Below are 24568 nucleotides of genomic sequence, written 5' to 3'. Positions count from 1 at the left end.
ATACTTTAAAGATACTTGAGCTATTGTATAATCAGTTTTTCAGGCAGGTTTTTTTCTGTGTATATTTTAATGTGTCATGACCAAAATAGTAATAGTAAAGAGAAAATAAGCTTATTTTCAGTGAAAAGGAGATTAATCTTGCCTAGAGAATGAGAAAGGTCCATTGGCAAGAAGAGAGTATTTTCATTCAGTTACTGCAGCAGCCATATTTCTATGTGTTTATGAAAAAAATGTGAATAAACTTTTCACAGCCAAGTATTTGCCAGTATTCACTTTCCTACCTTCTGTGAGAAGTCATCTTTACTCTCATTTCATATGTTGTGTAGCAGCAGACCCAGTTTACTTTTAGATATGCTCTTGCTGGGCTGCAGATTTTAAATCCTGATGATTGTGGGTCTGAGATTACAGGGATACAGATGGTGAAATTATTGCAAAATATAATTTTATATATATATAGTATATATATATTATAGTATATACAATATAATATACTATATTTTTCACCTTTGGTCATGGGGAGATGTTAGCATTGAATTTGTGTTGAAGAAAATATGGTTCATTTATGAAGCTCTGCTATTGAATTTTATCTCTGTGTGGAGCAAGGGAAATGATTCTGATGGCCAAGATTTAGGCAAGGGAGTGGTTTTATTTCTGCTGTCGTTGCCATGGTGTTATGGGTGTTGCAGAGTTGCTCCTTGAGGATCCAGACTCCCCATGATTTTTCCAGTGTGTGATGGAGACAAGCAGGAGCAATGCTTCCCCCATCATGTGCAGTGTTTTGTGATTTTATTTTTGCTGTCCTTCTGCACAGGACAGCAGAAGGACAAAGGAGGTGACAAGAAAAATCAGTCTCTCTTGGCATGCAACAAAGAATGAGCAGTTTTGGCTTAGTGCTTCCCATCAAAATCATAGTCAATCAGATCTCATTAAAGTAGTGCAGCGGGGTCAGCCCAGCAGCCTGGCACAAAACACTTGGCAGCTTCTCTGCACACCTGCCAGCAGATGTGGGGGAATCAGCAGCCTAAACCTCACCTGCCTCCTCCAACAGTGTAATATTTCCCTTTATCAGTTGGTTTTGCTTTCTCTAATTCAGCTGGATTTCTTTAGGCAGTTAGGAAACAATCTAAGCAGTGCTGCTTTATGTGACATTTTAACTGTATTTACATTCTGGAGTTACAAGTGAGAGACCATATGCTGATTTTGTAGCAAGAGAAAAGTAGCCTGATGTTGGTATGGTATGGCATGGTGTATGGTATTGTATGGTATGGTATGGTGTATGGTGTGGGGTATGGTATGGTATGGTATGTCTTAGTGTCGTTGACCCATCATGAGTGGTTTTTTCCTGAAGATTTTTATCTGAAAGACTTAAAATCCATTCAGTGACTCCTACTATATATTGTAAAGCAAGAAAGATTAACCCTGATTGCCAGACCTGTCAGCTAGGAATTTTGGGACAGTATTAGTAGTGTATGCTACATCAATTGGGTTTTTTTTCCACATTCCATAGCTTTGCCCCACTTTCATAGAATCATAGAATGGCCTGATTTAGAAGGAGCCTTAAATATCACCTAGTTCCAACCCCCTGCCAAGGGCAAGGACAAGGACAAGGCTTAGACCTGGGTGCTCCAAGGCCTGCCCATTCTGGCACTGAACACTTTGAGGGATGGGGTGTCCACAATTCCAGGTCAACTTTTCTTCTTTGAAAGGTTATCATCTTTGAGCTGTAGTACAACTACTTTCCTTTTTCTTCTTCCTTGCCTTCAAGACTATGCAGTATGCTTTATTTGGAGAGGGATGATGTGTGATTGCCTTTCATATAAAAAAAACATGATTGGCTGCTATATAAATAGTACACATTAGGATAGATCCACTGGGATTTTTTGCTACAAGATCTTCATTAAGAGTGATCATCTACTCTAATTTATGAACAAGAGGTAAAATTAACCTAATGGATTTGCATTTATAGCTTTTAATTAGACATTTTAATTTAAAGGACAGCTATCCCACTGTAATATAATGCTTTTTATGTGTTGCAATTGGAGAAAATCTTTTTTATAATTTGGTGACCTTGTTGATGGAGATGTAATGTAGTATTACCTTTTTGGGTCAAGGGCAAAAGTACTGAAATACTAAACACAGTAATAATGTTATTTCATGTAAGGTTGGAAGGTGGAGAGTAGTTTAATTTGAAATATATCCTGCCAGAAAAAATTGCCAAGAATCTGTTTCCCTAGAAGAAATGTTATTTTATTATATTGGAGCAGTAATTAGTTACATTTTTTTTTGCTTTATAAAAAGGAATGGACTTCTGGGCTAATCTTCATACTCACTGTCATGCCATGTTAGCAGAATTGTGATGTTATGTGGAAATACTTTTTCTAAAACACATAAATTCATGAAACTATATTAACCTAGATTTAAAGTGAGGATGGGATTTTATTTGCATTCTGGCCATCAGTAGTAACTTTATGGCACCTTAGTTGCAAATATAGTTATGTTGTGCACCAGAAATAAAAAATATATTTTCACATATTTGTTCCACTTCAGAACTCTAAGGCTTTGTATTCTAGCCATGTATACAACTAAATTTCTTTTAATATTCTAAATATGCCCTTGCAGTAGCTTAAGAATAAATATTATAGAGACAATTTAATCTTGATTACGCAGGATGGAAATTATAATCTAAGAGTATTTAACAGCTTTAGAGGAGCTGTCCTCAGTATTGCATTGAGAAGTCATCATTTTGCTTTCTTAACTTCCCTTTGTAAAAAAGCATCTTACCAATTGTGTAGCTTGTGCACTAACTTTAGTTCCAGAGCATGTGCCAGCTTTACAGCTGTATTCTCCTAATTCCACAAACCCTTTCTGAAATTAGCTCATCTTTAAATACTCAAAATTTTGTTGCCTCTTCTAGCCATATATTCAGAATAAGGAAATTTTGTTTCAGTGAAATTAACTTCAAATATTCCCTTTTGATTGATTAAGTAACAATAGTTGTGTCTTTTTAGAACACAAAGAGTATATATCAGCTCTTGCCTAATTTTTCTCAGCTAGTTTAAAAAATAAAGACTAATATAGAGGCATACATATTAATATCCTCAAACTATAGCTCAATTCCTGATATGGAAGCCAAAATTACTCCATTTGTGATATTTTACATACTAGTGCCTGAAGAAGGGGATACCTCATGATACACATTTGAGAGGTTTATTCCTTTGGCCTCTCTTGCATTTATCAGTTACTTACCCTGTTATTTAGTGAGATAGAAGTGGTAAAATAAAAGATCTGATGCCATATACTTAGGCAAATGAGGTCCTCATTTAAGAGGCGTTCAGGTCCCATGTGTTTGTGACACAGTTTGAAGGGACAACAAACACACACCAGTGCTAATGGGCTCGTTCAGACCCTCAGTATGATTTAGTTGTGTGTCCTTGATTATACCAGCTTCAAACTTGTAGGACTGGCAGTACAGAAAGGCTCATCAGTACAATATGTTTTCCATTACCATGGCTGTATTTGTCAAGTATTTATAAGTCAGCATGATGGTACCTTTCTTCTGTAGCATTAAGGTAAATACGTTTCTTAGACGTGTAAACTAGACATGGAAAGCCAGCTTCCAAGACAGGTCAGAGCTAGTAACCTAACTCCTCCTGTTGGCCCCTTTTTTCTTAGATCTTTTCAAATTTAATTTCTGATTTAAAGTTTGTGGCTGACTGCCAGCATTAAATGAGCTTAGTTCTCATGATCATGTAAATAAATTCAAATCCTGAAAAAATATTGTGTAAACGTGATATTTACAGTGATAGAAATATGCAAATATAGCTTTAATTCTTCTCCCTGTTAGAAATTTACATTTTATTTCCAATTTCTCAATTGAAAGTGTTATTGTTAAGAATTTAAGTCCCAAAGGGAAAAACATGGAGTCGAGATTTTGAAATAAAGCAATTATAACTTCACTTAGATTTGAAATCAGTTTTCTTCAAGTAGCAGGGAATAAATGGTAATAAAAATATAAACTGACTTTCAGAACCATATTTTATGTTTCTCTCTGTAAAAAGTAATCATCAAAAATATCTAAAATGTTTGCACATAAATTCTAATGAGCTCTACTTACAGCGTTTTGGTGAATGAGTTCTTATGAAAGTACTTTGTATGAAGTCAGTATAAATCAATGTTCACATACTTAAAGACTGTATTTCCTGGAGTGCTGAAGTCTAGGCTTTCAAAAGAAAAAATAACACAGTCAGTGCCAATGCTTAATGTAACTGATTAGTCTCCAGTATTCAACTGCTTAATTTAAAAGCAAATCATCAAGCTTTTCCATAACACTGTCCTTCAGGGAGTGGTGCTTGCTTGGCTGGAAACAATTGGGTTTGCCCCAACATGCTGGAATAAGTACAAGAAGCTTGGAATGGGGAAAGTTGACTTACACTTTCCTGATTATCTCAAAAGTAATTTGTCATGTCTGAGGTTTTGGAGAACAGAGGTATTGGCACCTGTGGTTTAGGTCACAGGATGAGAGAAATTTGACTATTGGAGTAGGATGGTTTGAAAACTCTGAAGTCTATAAAAGCAACTCTTCATGAACCTGAGCTATCACAAAGGCTTGTCCTCTTCAATTGTATCCAATTTCTTGAAGCTAAAGGCAAATGTTTGTCTTTGGTGGGAGAAGAGAAAGAAAGTTCCTTAAACAAATCAAAACTCACTGTTGATGCAGTGCTGTACAGAAATGATTTATGGTATCAAGTAAAACTGAATTGCACATGTGCGAAAAGTGACTCATCTTTGCCTCAGTTTTCAGCAGCAGAATTAAAATATGAAGCAAAGACAGTTTGCAATTTTTTTATGAATCGTTATCTCAGCCCATTACATGAATTAGTGCTCTATCTCAAATAATCAAACCTAACCCTTTACATCAGTGCATGCTACCTGCCTGCTCCTAGTATCTGCTAAAATACCATGGTTCACCCCTTGTAGACATTAATTGCTATATTTGGCAGCAGCAGAAGGAAAGGGAAGTGGTGTTTGGATTAATAGCCTGGGAAAATCTGTTGAATTTCGCATCTCAGCACTTCATTTCCCTATCTTCTCAGCTGAGGTGTTGCAGCTGAGAACCAAATGCAGTGTTTTTTTCTTGTAAGGACAAGTGATGGATGGGGATGTAGAGAGGTGGGGGAGGAGCGTCTGGCCCACAAACAGGAGTGATGGGACCATTGCCCAGGAATAGAAGCTGGTTTAGAAATGTACCTTTGCCCTAAAGCAGGGGTGAGGGAATGCTACTCTGAGCCCTATAGAGAATGGCAGACAGGCATGGTAACATCAGGAAAGGGATGAATGGCAGCAGTGATGTGTTTCCTAGACTGAACTGGCACCACACTTCCTTCAAAAAGAGCAGTCATGAAAAAGTAAACCAAAGCACTTCCCCTTCTCTTGTTTATTCTCCATTTAGGTCCTGAGCATTAGAAGAAAATAGAGCATTTCTCTTTGTGGTGACCTAAGTACCATGTAGGTCTCACCAAGAGAAGTAGGGTTGGCAGTGCAGGCTGGAGGGAAGGATGTCTCACCCCTTATGGAAAGGTGACAGGTCAGGCAGGGGGCCTGTTGATGGCCACAACAGGGGGCTGCAAAGCTTCAGGCTTGCTCTTTTTAATATGTTACTCTGTAGTTTACTGAACACTTGTTCAAGTGCATCTTCATGCGAATAAATGACCTAGTTCACCAAAGAGCTAATTCCAGTGTCCAATCTGATGGGCAAAACCTTTGCTTTTGCACATTCAAATCTCTTGCTATTTCTGTTAGAAAGGTACCTGTAAGAAATTTCAGATTAAATCTGTAAACAGTTTCCAACCTGTAATCAGTGCAAAATAAATCAGTCTGTATAGCGAAACAAATATTTTGAGGGAAACCTAGGAGGCGCTTACTGTGTGGCTAGAGGCCTACAATCACCATTAAATAAGAAAGACTGAATTGTTGAGACCTTTGTATTTTCAGAAATGGCATTTCCTGTCAGTAAAAATTCTTTGATTGTACCTGTTTTATATGAGAAGATGCAATTAATTTTTAATTCACATGTGACAGCTTTTCCAAGACTGTGCAAAGTTAGCTTTTTGTCAAGATTTGACTGTATAATCGGGTGGTGTGGCTGGATTTCATTTAAAAATAAATCAGGAGAACTATTGGTATACTAAAAATGGTCTATAATCATATGGTAATATATAATTAATTGTAATTAATGCACTGTGCAGTTAGTGATACTTATTTTGTTTTTTCTTCAAGTAAAACTCAGTATTCTTTTTCCCCTAATTTCTTCATACAGAAGTGCAGCATTTTTAGCACATCCTTGATGACTGCATATTCTCAGATCTGTTTCTCTTAGACCAAATGTATGGTTGCTGAAATTGATTCTTGACATTATTTATAGTTAGAATACATGAATAAAGTAAATGCATGTAAAACTGTACCTATGTGGTATGTTTAAGGAAATGTAGGTTGTATTGCCAGTGACAATTGGACATAAAAACCTATTTATAAGTAGTGATGCTTCTGAGGATAGTGAATTTGATGGATCAGGACAGACACTGAAAAGCATGATTCTTTGTAGTCAACACTTGAGAGATGATGATCATGCAGGGAATTTCCAGTGCTGGTGCACTGATATTTCTTCCTACCTCTCAACCCTTAGGAATCTTCTTTCCACAAAAGTCAAATTTATGCTGAGAATTTAGAAGCCTGTAGTTGAATGTGGCAGTTTGTCTGCCACGTATTGTGTGGGATGAAAGTAAATGAGGGGTTTATTGGTGTTTAATATTACATATATTTGAAATTACTTGTGAAGCACATTGAAAGATAAAACTGGTTTTGTCTGTTTGGAACATTATTGGTAAAGGGCTTTATGTTTACATGTGTAATTGGCTGAACTCCAAATTGCAGGCAGAATTTACTTTGTCTTTAATTTGTGTGGTTTGGTTCTTCCCTCAGGTTTCCCTGTGTTGCAGGATGTAGGCAGTGACCTGTAGCAACTCACAGTGAACACAAGCACAAATAATTTTAATTTTTTTCCTATTGATGTATTTACTGGGAGTGAGATTTCCTCCCATGGATGGTTCAAGCTGCAGCAGTAATTTTTTTATATGTGAGCTGTCAAACTGTGAATTAAAAACCCTGTGCTGGGTGGCTTACAAAAGGGAGTTTCTTCATCACTGTCTACATTTAAATAGATGTCTGAAGAAAATTTGTTTTCCGCTATAATGTATAAATAATTGTTTGTTTTCTTTTGTATAATTTGGTCAGGGAGGGTATATAGAGCTGAAAAAGAGCAAGAGAACATGTGTCTTCTACTTTCAGATGTTTCCTTTCAGGTACCAAGTAGGTTGCTTGGGCAGGGATCCACCCAGGGCTATCGGCAAAACCCCCAGTCAGTTGGTGGTTGTACCCCTCTGGCCTGGAAGCAGATGAAATTCCACATTTGTTTCAGGGCAACACCTCTCAATGTGTGCAGATAAAGTTGCTAAAAAGATAAGATATAGGCAAGCTAGGGAGACTTTGTGGCAGGAATCTGTGTCAGTTCAAAATGTACTTTCATTATCTCTGGGGAAGAGTTTCCTATTCTTCAAAACATCTCCTTGGTGCATCTCCTTCCAAAGCACTTTCTTGGTGCATCTCCTTCCCCACTTGAGTGTGTGGACACTGAGAGACACCTAATTAAGAAGCCAAGAAGATACCATTTCCATGCTAAATGTGGTTCCTCCGGGTCTCCTGTGACTAGAGGTGTGCTCTGAGCAAGCTGAGACTGGGCCGTGCCGCGCGATGATCTCCCGCTGGTACTTTGACGTGGCTGAAGGAAAGTGTGCACCCTTCTTTTACGGTGGCTGTGGCGGGAACCAGAACAACTTTGACTCGGAGGAGTACTGCATGGCGGTCTGTGGCAGCATCAGTAAGTGCCCTCCACAGCGCCCACCGTGAGGGGGAGCGGGCCTGGGCTCACACTAACCCCAGCCGCGGTCTGTCCACACCTCTCTCTGCTCACCACTCGGGCCTTCTTGGCTTCTTGCTAACCCGGCATGGTAGTGGGTGACTTCTTGGCACTGTAGGCGGGCTCTGACTTGGGGGCTGAGAGCTTAACACCTCCTTGGGTGAGGCTGTCGCACCCATCTTGTCTCTATTCTCTGTCAAAGTGTACTGATGTTTCATGTGTCTGTGCATGTACAATGCATGTGCAGGAAAAAACACTAACTTTAGAGAAGACCCAGGTAAGTTTTAAAATAGCTCATACTTTTACGGTGTATTTTCATGTGTTTCTGACCTTTTTTTTTCCAAAGGTAAAAAGTATTAGAATGTGTATTTCCAGATTTTTTGGCTTTGTTTGGTTGAATTCTTTGTGTGTGTTTGCAATGAAAAGGGGAAAAATGGTATTCGATTTTTTATGTTTCTCTAAGAGCTGTAGTGCACATGAATGTGGATAACCTCTCACTTACTTTAACTCAAACCATATGTTTTAATGACTGTTTTTGCTGAAAAAAAGGTGTTTGCACTGTTTGAGAGTGGTGGCTTTCTCCACCATACACCATTGAGGCTGATAAATTTGGTGCTAGTTTTATCAGATGTGTTCTGTTTTGAGAGCCTCTTTTACATTCTCCTCCCAATCTGCTTTGCAGGCAGGCACTCCTGGGAAAGCATCAGCTGAAATTTACATCTGAGACATTACAGAGTCAATACATGTCTCTCTGCCCCATCTGCTCACGGGGCATGGAGGAGCAGAACACAAGCAGCACCTGAGGGCTCCTTTTAGTAAAATTTTTTCCAAACTTGGCCTCTTCAGGAGCATTTTCAGTAACTGGAAGGGTTACAAATGCCCACAAACAGATGAAGAGCCTTAGCGAGGGGTACTATGTGTGTCATGGAGCAGAGGAGCTGACCTGTATTTTATTGGAGCAGAAGCAAGAGCAGTCCTGAAGGCAGGATTGCTTAACTGGTGCTCCAGTGGCATTTTATCTCAGCATCTTCTAGAGCAGTTCATGGCAAAGCTCCAGGGAAGGGACATGGAGAAATCTGCCATGGTGGGAGTGAGGAGGATACTTCATGAACCATGATCAGCTCTTGCAACAAGACAGAAGATGTAGTGAAGGAAGAGATCTGTGCAGGAGGTTGGAGGGAGGTCTAATGTATTTACTGACAAAAGAACATTTTGAACCATTAAGTTCCTGTGTTAGGTAAGGTATTTCCAGAGATGCAAAACACAGTTGTCTCTGATTGAATCCTATCTTTGGGAAGATAAATGATCTTTTCTGCTCAGGAGATTCTGCTTTGGCTCATGGAAATTTTTGTCTGGCTGGGTGTTTTTTTCCTCAGATTCATTTCAATGAAACAATTACAAGACTATTACCATTTCCATGATTCTCTTGGTTTAATTTGGAATTCTAAATTTTTGGTCTAAGTAATATTCTTTTTAAGGACAATGGAGTTAGGTTGACATACTTGAGTCAACCTAAATGAGTTAGGTTGAGTTACTTGAGCTTGTTTGACTTCATTTGTACAACTCAAACTGAGTTTGTATCTCCCATAGGTTTTTTTTCCCCTTGACTTTTGTTTTTTTCTTCAATAATTTCTCAAACAGCAGTTGAGTCTATGAGGACACACCTTCCAAGCTATTTCAGTTATATTTTTATTCCTGGTTTTTAATGTTATGTCAGTGTGTTCTATACCCTCATCTATACACCTGTTTTTTCTGTTCCTGAAATAATTTTGTTTTCTTTTAGTTTCATGTACTGTTACAGTCTCACCATGCTGTTTCTCCTTATTCATCATATTTTTGCTGAATAGAAATTTTAATGAAAATAATTGGAAGTGCTGAACATAATAAGTTTCATCACTGAAATGATGTCTTGTGTTTAGACTAATCTAATGTTGCTGAAAGAGGTAGCACAGACCATCTTTCACCCCAGTCTCACAGAAGAAAAGAAAAACAGTGGAGAATAGTTTCCATCAAGGCCACTCCTGTATCTCCTGTCATTTTTTCCCCCATTTTTCACCCTTAATTTGATCTTTGTACCTCCTCCTCCTCACTTGATTATTAATGTGTTTATTCCACTCTTTATTTTCTCTCCAAACTTCGGATTGTTCTTGTTCCCTTGTGTCCTGTTCAAAGGAAAAAAAAATCAAGCCTCTATTAGGCAGGAAGCAAAATGGATGCTAAAGCACATCATTCCTTTGTCTAGCTATAGTTTGCTTTTCAGGATAAACTAGTTAGATTTTACAGAATAATGTGAAATAGTGGATAGCATTGGTTTTCTCTTGTATGTTGGGCAAAGGGTGAAAGTGTGGGATGTGAGTCAGATTTCCTGGTAATTAATTGGAATTGGACTGAACCAAAATGTGAGGATATTCTGTTGTCACAAATACCCATACATTGTGAAATCTGAATACTAATATCCTGAACATATTCTCTTAAAAAAAAAGAGTTTAAAAAAACATGTTTTGTTCTGCTTTCTTTGCTGAGTTTCTTTGCCTTGATCTGGAAAGGTGGGTCTGTCCTGTCATGGAAAGCCTTAAACTCCCTTCATGTTCAGTGGATTTGACTGGTGCTCTGAGGTCTGACAGAAATGATTTATCTATTGGGTAGGAGCTACTGTTGTCATATATTTTTTCATTTATCATCCAGCTCCATGGAAATTGATACATAATTGCTTTAGAAGGCTTTGAGGCCAACCTTAACCAATTCCTTCAGCCTGTCAGACCATCTGCTCAGTCTCTACTGATTTTTAATAAGAATGTTCAGTACTGTCTGTGGTTTCTATTCAATATAATGATTCAAACTCACACTGTGTGTGTGTTGTCCATAATGGCTTCTTTGAAGTCATAGGATCTGTCAGGTGGTTAATTTGGATTTAATGGCTTCAGAATGAGTATATATTTACAAAAATAAGCAAACATATTGCTGTTATCAAAGGAAAGATTTGTCTTATACTAAAAAATAATCTATTGTATTATTTCTTTTACTTGTCAGTTAATTGCTGCACTGCTATTTTAAAATTACATTAATGTTTAATTCTTAACTTGGGGATTTAAAAGCTGGTAAAATACGTTCTCTTAAATGTACTTCATTTCTCAGATAGCTCTCCCAGCAGCTCCAGCAGCTGTCAGAGCTGAGTGGAATTCACTGTGTTTTCATTTGTTGCTCATTCAAAGTGGGAGTGAGTTGTACTTTGGTGTACTTCAAAAACAGTATAGTCAGTTTTTGAAAATTTTGGTACACCATTAAAATGACCTTTTATAAACAGGGTTTTTTATTTTTTGTTAGTACTGAATTTCTGAGGCTCACAACAGAGGGAACCAATAGGGTTCAGTGTTATCTGTTCCCTCCTTCCTTGCATAAACCCTGCAACTTAGTAGGAAGTTTAAATGTTGACACACATGATTTTATTTTTTATCATTTTAGAGCACTATCACAGGTTTTTGGGTGAATTTAGGTACAGTAGTATTTATTCTCTAGACTAAATACTATGAACTTCCAAACTTGCTAAATCTCTTGGTGATTTTTAAGTGGCAGATACTTATTTTTTCTTTGGAGGTGTATTGCAAATAGAGATCTGTACCTTTTACAGCAGCAGCTTACAAGATGATACTCCTGTTGTCAGTCATTTCCTTTATCCATTGTTTGTTTGGGATTTAGGAGGAAATAAAATGTTTTGGCAACTAAAGTTGCATGCCAACTTCCAGTGTGTATGACATTAAAGAACTGTTACTTCTAATATCATCTATTTAAATTATTAATTCTGACTATGACCTTTAGTGGATGCAAGTGACTGACTAATTTCTGTTTCTACATTTTTTTCATCTATATAAATTTGCACTTTTTATTTCACCTTTGAACCATGTATGTTGTACTAGACAATTAATAAGTAAGTGGGTAGAGTTTAGGATTCAAAAAGGAAATAATGCAAACACTTTCATATCCAGAAGTTAGACTACTATTAATTTCAAACACGAAGAATTTATTGCTGTGGGCAGTGTTTTCTGTAACTTGTTTTGCTGGGTCTAACCACAGCATTTCTTGTTTTGGATTTTTTTACTCTCTGGAACTTGATGAGTCTTGTTTACAATCTTGGCAGAAATCATGTTAAGGAAAATAGTTCTTGTATACAAATACTTGTATTCTCATTTGAACCAACACATGAAGAATTTAACAATTTTTTTCCACTCATAAATATTTAAACTTATGATAACTTCATAGAGAATGACCTTGCACCAGTGTATTGCAAAGATACTTGAGGAGGTTTTTGCTTTGGGGCCCTCCTCCCAATCATGAAATGCATCAAAGAACTTGGAGAGGCATGATCTGAGCCATTAAAGGATGATTGTTGAATGGATATCAGCAAGGCAAAATTGTATTTCTCATGGTTGGTGAAAAAGAAGTTATTCATGGAAGGCCTGATTGCCAAGTTCTAGCTGTGCACAGGTAGGAAATGTGTCTTGAAGTTCTTACTCAGGAGGCTTTTTATATGAGACAATTCAACTTAAACCTAGTTTAGATGGCAAATGGCATCATTAATTAAAATAATGGATCGGGAATAATAAGAGTATGGTATGTTTCATTGAATGGGTTTTTTTCTTCTCCAAGGAGACTCTGAGGGATTTCACTAAAATCTTTCAAGCTGCCTGTTTGATGCCATACCAGTTACTTAAATTCTAACGTATTAAAGGAAAACAGAATCAGTCTTTGCAAAGCAGGGGTTGGATATCACTGCATCATGAGGGTTGTTGCTCACTTTACTTGAATTACCCTAAATGAAAATCTTTCTACTACCAGCGTCACAGCTATCTCCTAGATCTCCAACAGCAGTGGCTGGCAATTAGTGCAAGCTTGCTGATTATTTCCAGCCTTTCTGAGGGTTTTTTAAAATCAAAGTTTTTACAAATAAAATAACTATCTGTGAAGCCAAACTGTTGTTAAGGGAAGGATTCGAGGCATTTCATTAGGTAATGTGGAATCCATAAGTGCTTTAAAAGGGATTTGCTCTCATACTTACATGTTACAATTTGCCTTTTAAAAATAAACTTTTGATTATGAATGATAAAACTTTGCAAAGTGTGTTTTGCTGGCTTACAGGCTTTATTCAATGACAGGCTTTTTTTTCTACTCGGAATTTTTCTTTTGGCAGCAGTTTCTAACCTGTTCCAAGAACATTGTTTTGTTCACTCTGAAGAGCTTCTCTGGGTTTATAAAATGGGATGAGGGAGGGGGAAGAAATCCTGATGTATTTATATGTATTTGCTGTGTATAACATGTTCATTTAAACCCTGTTTCTGTGTCTTCCTCTGAGGCTAATTAGATGGCGGCATTCTGATGGAAATTAGGACAGATGCTTCTTTATTAATCCATCTAAATTTTTCCCATACTAAAGTAGAAATTCTCTTCTTCTTCTCCCTCCCCTCCCTTCCCTCTCTCCACCTCCAAATTTTATGTCAGTCCCTACCACAGCTGCTAGCACTCCTGATGCTGTTGACAAATATTTGGAGACACCTGGAGATGAGAATGAACATGCCCATTTCCAGAAAGCCAAGGAAAGGCTTGAAGCTAAGCATCGTGAAAGAATGTCTCAGGTAAGGGGAGATTTCTCTGTTCCTAAGTGTGTGAGTTTGTCTGTTAAGTGGTAATTAAGTGATCTTTCATCTTCCTCTTTCCTAAGGCTTTATCCACGTGCTCTGCCAGTTTTCAATGCTGAAAACATGATTTACTGCCTTTCTGACTCTTACCTAAGAATTCAGCTGACTGACACACATTTGTGGTTCTGTCACCACTGCTATCATAAGTCGCTACAGTTAAGTTTTACTACTAGAGTAAGACTTACTATTAGTCACTACTAGAAGGGTTAAAAGAAAAAAATACTGTAAAAAATGTCACTCATCTTTGTGGGAGAATGTTTTCTTTGTGAGATTATTCATGTTTCAAAATAAAGAACTTGGCCACTGTATTAATTGTCCTTCCCTTGGAGCAGCTGAGGGAGATGGTCTGTATTGTATTCCTTTTCTCTGTGTGCCCTGGGGGCAGTGTAAGATCACATATGTTCATCTAATGGTTTTGAGCCTCAAGGTTACATGATGTGCATCTAAAGTCAAAGAAAAGAGGAAAAAGTGATGCTTTTGAACTAAAAAATTCAAACTGAATCAAGCTTTTTCTTACCCTTGAACCAAAGAGGTTTGTGCAGCCTGAAACTGTATACCTGGGTTTTAATCCAGTCAGAGGTGAGTTACCCACTGTCTCAGAAACAGCGTTTATAATAGCAACAACAATAAAAAATGGTCACAGCTCTACTTTAATAACGAAAAAGAAAAAATATAAGGGGTTTAAAGAAAAGTCATATGCATATTTTTTGAGAATGAAACAACCAGAAACAATGAAAGAACCAAGTGAACATAGTAGAATTCAGATGCACTTCATATACCTGTGTAGCTAATTTACTGTATTTTTTCATTATAACTTTGTTCCCCTGATGAGATTGCAGCGTGTCTGTCTGTTGCTCTGATACATTATTAGTCTTTAGATACATTACATTGTGCTAAAATGTTATTCCAAAAATGAAAAGAAAATGTTATGAATGAAAATGAAATCAAAATCTCAGTGTACTCCCTGTCTATTTGCACCATAGTTGTCCACTTTTATAAATAAATAAATAGTATATTTAATAAATAAATCAATAAATTGGGCAGGGCATCTTACCTGAAGCACTCATCCACCTGGTGCAAGCCACATACTGAGAGAATGACATGTCATAGATGGGAAGATAGGTGCTCCTCATCTGGCTGGGAAGTGTTGAAGCACAAATAATCTGTCTCCTCTTTAAATAGAGAAAATAGAACCAATTAATGGACAGGGAATCTGGAGAATAAAAAAGGCACACAGCCTGCATAGCAGAGGAGAGGCCCTGTCTTGGCTGGGCATGCAGAGGGTTGGTGGACAATAGTCACCACCCCATCATTCCTTCACCTTAAAATAACCTTTTTGTAAAAAATACTGTTGGTGTGGGTTTCCTGAAAGCAAAGGACAGTCAGTGCAGATTTCCTTGGCACAGTCTTCAGATTCTCTTGGCAGTTCCACATTTGTGTCCAAAATCCTGGTATGTAATTAGAGGCAGTATTTGGGTCAACTGTGTATTTTCTGTTTTAGCATGAGCATCTGGGGGACCCTCTCAACTGAAGAGTGTGATTCAGGGGTTAGACTGAAACTGGAGCTGGTATCCTCATTAGCACATTCCTAGCCATCCTTGCATGAGCACTGAGCACACAGGAGGTGAGGCAGGTCAACTGCATCCCTCCTGCAATGTCAGTTCTCCAAAAACAAGTTAAATAACCATCTCTGGCCTGTTCAGCAACCCAAGTCAGCCCTAGTAAAAACCAGCATGATAGGGACATAAAAAAAGAATCAATCATTTAGTTGCCTGAGCTGCTTATGAAATCACATCTTAAAGGACATATGTCTTGAAGTACACAGACCCCTGAAGAACTTTGAAGACCAGAGTTTACTCATAGAGGGAAAGCTAATTTTTAGAAACTTATTATTTGTACAGTGTTGAACTAGCCTCTACATGTTAACTTGTCAAATGTTTAAAAGATAGTAGATGCTATGGGCAGGTACAAAAGCCAGCTGGTTCACCATTCTGTGTTTCCTCACATGAATATCTATGTCTAATACCAATATCGGTTTCCTTTTCTGGAATTTATTTTAAAATGGTTTTCTACATTTTCTTTAAAATCAGGTATGTTCTTAATATAAAACTAAAACATATATTTAGCTGAAAATTAATATGGAACTCATACTTGTTATGTTAAAAAGAATGCTGAATAAGTTAACTCAGTATGCCTTTGCTGTCAATGTTTTTCTTGGTAAAAAGAAAAGGTAACAAATGAGAGCCACTAGCCAAGTCTTCCAACTGCACCAATTTTTTTTTTTTTTTATTCAAAGTCCAGTTCTTTCAAAGCTGAAAAGTGAAGGCTTATAAAACATCAGAAATGCCCATTTTCCTTCTATTAAAAAGAGAAAAACTGATCAAGTAATTCTTTAATCTTGATAAATGTCCTAATCGGAAATAGATTGGTTTGTTCACAAAACATAGATAATTTATTTCATTTAATAAAAAGGCTAGTTTTAAAATAGTATTGAGTTTGGTGCGCACCTTATTTTGCAACAGCCAACTAACTAATAAAAAAATCAGATGCATAATCATCCAAGGAGTAGGGAAGTTTATCAGTAAACTTGAAGGGAAATATTTTAAAACATTATCATCAGGGAAAATGTAGATACTCTGCATATTCTGAGATTTCCCTTAATTTACCATGAAATTCTGACAATTCATGTTTCTTTTTCTCTTGTATAAAGGTGTTCACACGAGTAGAGACCAAGATTCTGTCAGTGCCTATGTCACATCATACTTCACAGCTCATAAAAGTGTTTCAGTAGGAAATTCTGTCTCTGTGACGATCTGATGCACCTCTGGTTCAGACTCTTAATCTCTTGTGCTCTAAAGTGTCCATCCCTTTATACTACAGACCATGGAAGCTTTTCTGCACCACACCTGAAGCAACAAGGCTTGTAAACTTTCTTAACTTACGGAAGTATTGTAAGGAGAATTACATTAACATAAAATTTTAAGCTTTTCCCAAGAATTAATAATACATTATTATTAATAATAATGTAATATATTAATAATAATATTAATTAATATTAATAATAATAATGTATTCCTGCTATTCCTCAATAGCAGGAAAACTGCATTCCCATGCAGCAGGGGTAATCATTCAGTGATGCATGCACAATCTTTAAATGTTTGCTGTTCTCCAAAAAGATAAAAGAATAACAGATAACCTCTGTTATGCTAACTGATTGCAAGGTGCCATGGTTCCTGTTTCTTGTTGGTACAATTCCCCTTTTTCTCTTTCTCTTTTCAGTTTGTTAATGCCTATACAGCTCCCTTAGTTAATTAGCTGCTGCTAAATAGCCTGATGAACCAGATACTGAACCTTATTCAAGGGAGCAGTATATTTATATATTTCTCTCATCAGACATCTTGTGATATCTTCATGTCTTAAATTTGCTCTTCCTTTGGCTGTCTACAATATTTTTGGAATTGTAGCATATAGAATACTTATGATAGGAACTTCATGATACCTTTTGTCCAAGAATAGTTTTGCTTCTTGATAGTTTATTTCCAAAGCAAACATCTCAAAATAGAATTGCAGTTCTCAACCAGTCTGAACAGTTCTGATGTCTGTTTAAAGTTTTTACTTTTTTTTTTTTTTATTATATTTTTTTTTTTATAATTTTAAACTTGAATTAATAAAGAGGCCACTAATTTACATCTCTCTCAACTAGCTGTATAGGCTGTCAGTTTATCATCCTGCCTTTCATGCCTTAAAAGAAATAAAATGGACAGAGACAGACCTGGTGTAGCCTAAGGTTCCTTTAATCTCATTACCCACAGTGCTTATTTTCACCATGTGGATTAGCAGAGGGTTAGTTTGGGGGATAAAGATGGCAAGGGAACTCTTGTTCTGAAAATCCATAACTGCTCTTTCAGAGTCAAAAAATTAGGCAGATGTCAGAGGTATGATTTTGAGACAGAAAGGGAGATGAGGGAGAAAAAAATAATAAAGTTGCTAACCTAGGCCAACATTCAAGCTTGAGCACATCATTGTAGTTTATGACTTGGCTTAATGCCATAAATTCTGGGCCTTCTGTAAGTTCATGTGCTGTTGCAATCTTTGCTAATCACAGAGAAGCAAAGAGAACTAATTTAGTGAATAAAGCAGAAAGAACCCTGAGTATTCATTTGAATATTGGTTCAAATATTCCCCAAAACAGGATAAAACCCAAAAGTGGTTAGATGTTGATATCAAACAAGATATATATTTTACTTTAAAGAGGCAAAGAGAAAAGAAGAAAAGAAAAAGAAAAAAAGAAAAAGAAAATTAAGTAGAAGCATGTCACTCATTCATGGGTCCCAACAACATCTCCTTGTTTCCCTCCATCTGATCTTCTTGGTAGTGAGGGTCCCCTGCCAAAAAGTATAGGATCCCATGGATTAATATACGTTTGGGCAGGTGGGAACACAGGTACCTCCCTGAGGGGAGCCAGTTAGACACCGTCCCTTGCAAGACTGTGGATCTGTTGCATCATGTAGCATCACATCCAGTGCTTTGGTGCAGGATCTGGGGACCCCTTTGGGGGGTGTTACAAACCAGTTTAACACAGAAGACCAAAGGAAACTAAGCCTCTGTGAAGAAAATGGATTGGACCCAGGAAGGTTTGAAATATACCCAAAGAACATGATTAAAAACAAACGAGGTTAGATACAAAGAAACTTAATATATTTTATTTAATAGTGTTATAGACGGGTAATGCATAGGTTGGCTCTCAAAATTAAGAGATTATTATTATTATGTGTATGTTAAGTTTTAGAGATATATAGTTACATTATTTTGGTATGTTCTCCCCATAGTCCTCTTTCCCTTCCCCCTTATATTGTTGTCACTGTTTGGGGTATTTAGGGGAGGGCAGGCTTGGGGACTCTCACCAACAAGACCAGATGGAGAAGAACAAAATGTCATTTCTATCTAACCCCTGTCACTCTTTCCTCCCCCCACCCCCAACTCTCTTTCTGTTTCATTCTTTATCTTTCTTTCTCTTTACCTCTGTCACTATTGCAAGAAATGACACTCACTTTCAAAGTTTCAAAGTATATAAATATAACGAATTTGTACTTTTACTTTATACTTTACAAAATACAACAGATTACTGAATAAGGAAAAATTGCAACACTGGGAGCATAGGACTAAACCGCCATGTACTCATCTACAAAATAGATGCCCAGCTTTTATACCCTTGGTCCCTCCCAAAGTCTTGTCAGTCAACTCCTTTACCTTCCATTGGTGGAGATCACTGTCTTACACCTTGATTGGAGGTCAGGTGTTGCCATGATGTGCTTCCTGGTAACAAGCCTGCCCTTTTCCCAAATGCCCCATCTATCAAAGCCATCCAGTGACAATGGAAACAATTCAAGGGGGAGAGGAAAGAGGACCGTGGACTTACCACAGTAACATAACTATACATCTATAAAACTTCTCTTAACACACACATAATATTCATCCCTTAATTGTGAAAGCCAACCATCACATTAACCATCTATAACAAGAGTAACCCACTCCCTGACTGTTGAAATGCTACTGCTCTGTGTTACTGGGAGAGGAGGCTTCTCACATTGCTGAAAGAAATGACACCAAAAGATCTCCTACATTATTTTTCTGAGAGTGTTGTACTTGAGATACATATTCAGTTCTTGGAAGTGTTTCTACAACCTCTGTTTCTGGACAAATAGCTGTACTAGCACAAATTATGTGTAATTTTTGATCTGCCCTACTCATGCGAGTTATGCAGACTGAATAAATTAAAAGGTTTTATGTTGCCAAAAAAGGTGGCATGATCCAATTGGGATGTGTTGAAATTTACTTGTTTTGTCCAAGGATGTACAATAGGTGGAATCTGTTTTCTTCCTGTCTGAAATGAAAAAGGGCTGGTATGTTCACCCATGGAGATCTCCACTTCCCTTGCCTGAGGGCTGGTTAATGTGTTCCTTCACAGTGGAGTTGTGAGAGCTTGACACAGTGTTCAGAGACACATATACTGTCTTTTTTTAATTTAATAACAGGGTCCTACCTTCATAAAATGTTGTAACTGCCTTTTTTTCTAGAGATAAATGGAGGAGAGGAATGTGAAAATATGACTCTAGGAGCTGCAGTGCTTGGCTGATGCTAAGCCATGGGACAAGAGAGGAAAATAGGAAAGTCACACTCCTTGTTTTGTTCATTAGGTCATGAGAGAGTGGGAAGAGGCAGAACGCCAAGCAAAGAACTTGCCAAAGGCCGACAAGAAAGCTGTTATCCAGGTAAAGGAAAATGCAACCACAGCCTTACCACCTAGGGCCCCAGTTCAGATGGAGATTTCATGTTATTCTTTGCTCCTTTTTTCTCTTGATGTTTTTTACCCCAGCTGTTAGTGGCCACTGGGTGTCTGTGTACTTTGCAGCCAGCCCCTGGAACAGCAGTGCAGGACATTGCTCCTGACTGAATGGAGAGGTAGATTCCACTTGAATTGAAATTTGCCTTCAGTGAGATCTGAAAACTCAGTTCCCATGGGCTCCTGTCAAAATTTAGGCCATTATAAAATAATACAAGCTGCAGAACCCAAACTCAAAGCAGAGATGGAGAATGTGATCTAAGGAAGGAATTGCCATCAGTTTTATCTGGAAGAAACCCTTAGCCAAAAATTATTTTATCAAAAATTATAATTGAAAAATTCTGACAATGCAGACACTACTAGAATCCCACTGTTGGTATTATTTAGTACTGCTGGAATGATTTCAGTGCACAGCTATAAAAAAGTAATGTTCAGTACCAGATTGGTTTGCACATTAGGTCCCACGTCTTTCCTGTCTGTGCATTTTATCCATACAATCTTTTCCTCTGTTGGAATAAGTTTGCATTCAATTTTTCTTCCTTGTGGCCAGTTTACAAGAAATCATAGTGACTCTGTTCAGGCTGAACATTTTTTTCTCCCCATATAGATTTGCTCATGAAGTTGTGTTGATGGCTCTCAATGTCACAGGTTTACACTTGTTAAACTTCACCCTCCCCCAGGCATAATTCTGTGGTGCTGAACATATCAGGAATATTTTTATTAGATTAATAAAATATGGCCAGGTGTTCCTGAAAGAGGCAGACTGAATAAATAAATAAAGTTCCCACTGAAATGAGTAAAGGTGTTTGCAGTGCAGTTTCTGGGAGCCAGACTACACTGACGTGGGGAAAGATTTTCATGGTTTGCAGAGGTGTTCATGTATGCTGGTCTGTGCTGATGTATTCTCTATTTCTGTTGTGATTGATGTTTTTTCAGCATTTCCAGGAGAAAGTGGAATCACTGGAACAAGAAGCAGCAAATGAGAGACAGCAGCTTGTGGAGACACACATGGCACGAGTGGAAGCCATGCTGAATGACCGCCGACGCATTGCTCTGGAGAACTACATCACAGCCCTGCAAACTGTCCCACCCAGGGTGAGTGTGACACCAGAAGCTGTGCCTGCTGTGTCAAGATCATTGTGGTTGTCCTGGGGGAAATGTGGGGGAAATGCCCAGGTACAGTCCAGTTTTGGAGCCAGGAGTGTGTTCACTGTGCAAGGTCTGTGACAGTTGGACAAGCAGTCAGACAATTTGCCTAAATACAGACACGAGCTCGCCATGTGCATACCTGTTGATGGATAGATTCATAATAAAGATACTGAAGTGAATCATGTGGAAGTGATTTGGTTGTTAGAAATTGTAGCTGTTCACAGATCTTGGGGGATGGTGTCTCTCCAAGTGATGCATATTAGGGTACTTCATCATGACAACATGGAGCTGAAAGATAGGATGGTTGTGATTTTTTGTTTTGTTTGTTGAACTGTTGAAGTATTTGGTGAATGATCTTGTGAGGATTGTTGGATGGCATGAAGTTAGCACACCAGCAATTTGAACTTGTCTGCTGTGGATGTGATGGCTGTTGGTGGGTGTACATTCAGAATGCAGATTTAATAGAATTTAATGACTCTATATCTCTGATACTTGTTTCAATACCACAATAGCTGGTCAGTGACCTCCAGAGAACAAGAATTTGTAAAAAGACTCGGGGAAAGCAGTAAATTGTTTTATGTATCTCTGGCCTCTTGAACACTTCCTAGATGGAAAAAAAACATTGTTATACTGCTGAGTCTGTTAGTGAATTTGACCTCACAGAGAGTTATACCAATATGACCAACATGATTACATTATATATTTTCAATAAATTTCCTCCTGAGGAGAAACCTGCATATTTGGTGACCATGTAAAAGTGATCATTGTCTTAGTTCTTTATAATTTTCATCAGAATTGATTTTTTTTCTCCACCTGGTGGTACTTGCTTTAACCATGTCTCTCTTTTAACTCTCTTGCTTTTACCATGTCTGCCAAGTAAAACTTAAAATCTTTCACTCAGGTAAAAGTGTCATAGGGTGACTTCAGGATAGTTGTATGAAGAGTTTCCATGTATTTTGCCATAGTAATTTGTGGAAAATTAAGCTAGTTGGTGTTAAATTGATAGAGGATATAATTTTTGAATATGAGTTTCATGTTATAACCTCTGACCATAGTAAGGGTAGTGAAAGGCTTGAGCTCATTAGGAGAGAGATTAGTGAGTTATAAGTTGGGATGCAGCTTCTTTTAGGAAGCTGGAGTCTGTGGCTCAGAACTGAGGTAAGGTGATTATATGGACTGGCTGCAGAGCATGTTTGCTTTCTCCATTGTGGGTTTGGGTGTTATGTTCTGCAGCTGCAGGATCATGTCCAGAGAAGCCACAGTTACCAGGAACTGGCATGGGACACCAACAAGATGGGCTTCTGCTCAGGAAACCATTTATTCAGCACAGGAACAAACTCAGATACAGAGATAGAGAGCCCTGAACAGAGGCAGGGTGATGGATTTTGAGGGACAGAACCAGGGTGGAGTTCAAGGTCAGGGCCCACTAGGAACACAGCAAGGGAGAAACCCCAGGGGCTCAAACCCAATCAGAACTCCCTGGGCTGGCACATCACAAGGGGTCTGGGGTGGGGCAACTCTTCCTGGGTTCACAGGGCACATTTCCTGAGGCAAAAGTTTAGAATTTACATTTCCTGGGCTTGAAGCCACACCTCTCACTTTAACAATGCTTATCTGAAATGAAATCTTTGCCTCCCTGGGTGGGGGGCACCTCACATTTGGGTAGTTCACCAAAGGTAGGGTTTCCTGCTTTGAAGTTTGGCATTGTACAAATGTAATCCTGTTAGAAAGGTACCCCAGTAAAATGAATTGATTTCAAGCTGTATGTGTGTCAGGCTGGCAGCTTGGTTCTGCAAGTATCTGCAGTTGTTGAAGGGTGTGATGGGGACCACACATAACAGCAAGAAAGGTCTCTACAGCTGCCAAACTGTGGAATGCAGAAGACACAAAATGAACTTCAGCTACAGAACTCTAAAGGGAAAAAATGTTATCAGTGACCCTAGGACGAGAAAAACTGGCATTTTATGCTTGTGTAGCTTGTAGTCAGCTCCCAGGATGTTTGAATTACTGTTACATTTCCTGTGTTAGGGGGAGAGCACCAGGCCTGAAAGGTGACATGAGTCCAGTAAAAGTAAGTTTTGAAGGTACTGTTTGAAAAACTGAAGTGCATCCTATATTGAATATATGTCCTATATATGTCCTACAAAAGCTAATAATTCTGAAAGGAGGATGCAGCAAGCATGGAGGTAACATCAGCTGAAGGTGCTACCAGACAGGGACTCATCTCAGAATAACAGGGTTGAACAGTTTTAAAAATAATGTCTTTAAACAAGTCCTTGTTCAGTCTTGTAGATGGTCTTGTCCTTGCCTCAGCATTTTTTGGTTGTGTGCTCTGTAGCTGATGACAGCTGAGGTGTTGAACTGCTGATCAGGTGCATGCCAAAGCACTTGAAAATACTGACCTTGAATTCAGCAGGATGATTTCTCTGGTTTTATTGAGAGAGAGGAGGAGGTTTTGAAGGAATTTAGGAATAAAAAGAGGAAGTATAACCTTTGAAAGGAAGGTCAGGTATCCCAGGAAATATTTAAGGGGATTGCTCGGGCATGTAGGAAATAAACTAGAAAGACCAAAGCTCAATTAGAACTTCACTTGGCAACTTTTGTGAAGGATAATAAAAAGTGTTTTTACACATATATTAACAGCAAAAGAAAGGATAAGAACAACCTTGGTTCTGTCCTGAATGTGGGAGGGAACTTAGTATCTGCAGATTAGGAGAAGGCAGAGGTGTTTAACACCTTCTTTGCCTCTGCCTTCAGCAGAAAGACAGCTTGTCCTCAGGACAACTGTCCTCCTGCGTTGGTAGATGGTGTCAGGGAGCAGAATGTTCCTCTGTTATCCAAGAGCAGGCAGTCAGAGAACTGCTGAGCTGCTTGGATATTCATAAATCTATGGGAGCAGATGGGATCCATCCCAGGGTGATGAGGGAGCTGGCAGCTGAGCTTGTGGAGCCACTCTCCATCATTTACCAGCAGTCCTGGCTCACTGGGGAGGTTCCAGATGACTGGAAGCTGGCCAGTGTGACACCCATTCACAAAAAGGGTGGGAAGGAGGATCCTGATAATCATAGGCCAGTCAGCCTGACCTCAGTACCTGTTAAGGTAATGGAACTGTTTATACTGAGTGTCATCACACAGCACGTACAGCATGGCCAGGGTATCAGACCCAGCCAGCAGGGGTTTAGGAGAGGTAGGTCATGTTTGCCAACCTGGTCTCCTTTTATGACCAGGTAGATGTTGGACAGGCTGTGGATGCTGTGTGTTTGGACTTCAGCAAGGCCTTAGACACTGTCCCCCACAGCACACCCCTGGAAAAGCTGTCAGCCCTCAGCCTGGGCAGGAGCACTCTGTGCTGGGTGAGGAACTGGCTGGATGGCCCAGAGAGTGGTGGTGAGTGGGGCTGCATCCAGCTGGGGG

The 24568-nt window shown here is 38.5% G+C and overlaps 1 protein-coding gene across 9 annotated transcripts in view; it reads left to right on the top strand.

Moving 5' to 3' along the window:
• The window catches only part of APP (amyloid beta precursor protein), a 233010-nt gene that overhangs the window by 144631 nt on the left and 63811 nt on the right, over positions 1-24568 (top strand). For 4 of the 9 annotated variants that reach the window (XM_086883388.1, XM_086883395.1, XM_086883390.1 and 1 more), the window contains 4 exons: positions 7766-7933; positions 13466-13599; positions 19860-19934; positions 20942-21100. In XM_086883388.1, coding sequence (XP_086739514.1) covers positions 7766-7933; positions 13466-13599; positions 19860-19934; positions 20942-21100 — 536 coding nt within the window. The remainder of the gene's footprint in view (positions 1-7765; positions 7934-13465; positions 13600-19859; positions 19935-20941; positions 21101-24568) is intronic. The other 5 variants (XM_086883391.1, XM_086883393.1, XM_086883392.1 and 2 more) reach the window with 3 other exon arrangements.

The sequence above is a fragment of the Cyanistes caeruleus genome, chromosome 3 (genome assembly GCF_971803275.1).
Source record: "Cyanistes caeruleus chromosome 3, bCyaCae1.hap1.1, whole genome shotgun sequence".
In the NCBI taxonomy this organism is placed as follows: domain Eukaryota; kingdom Metazoa; phylum Chordata; class Aves; order Passeriformes; family Paridae; genus Cyanistes; species Cyanistes caeruleus.
This window is presented reverse-complemented; position numbering and strand designations above follow the sequence as displayed.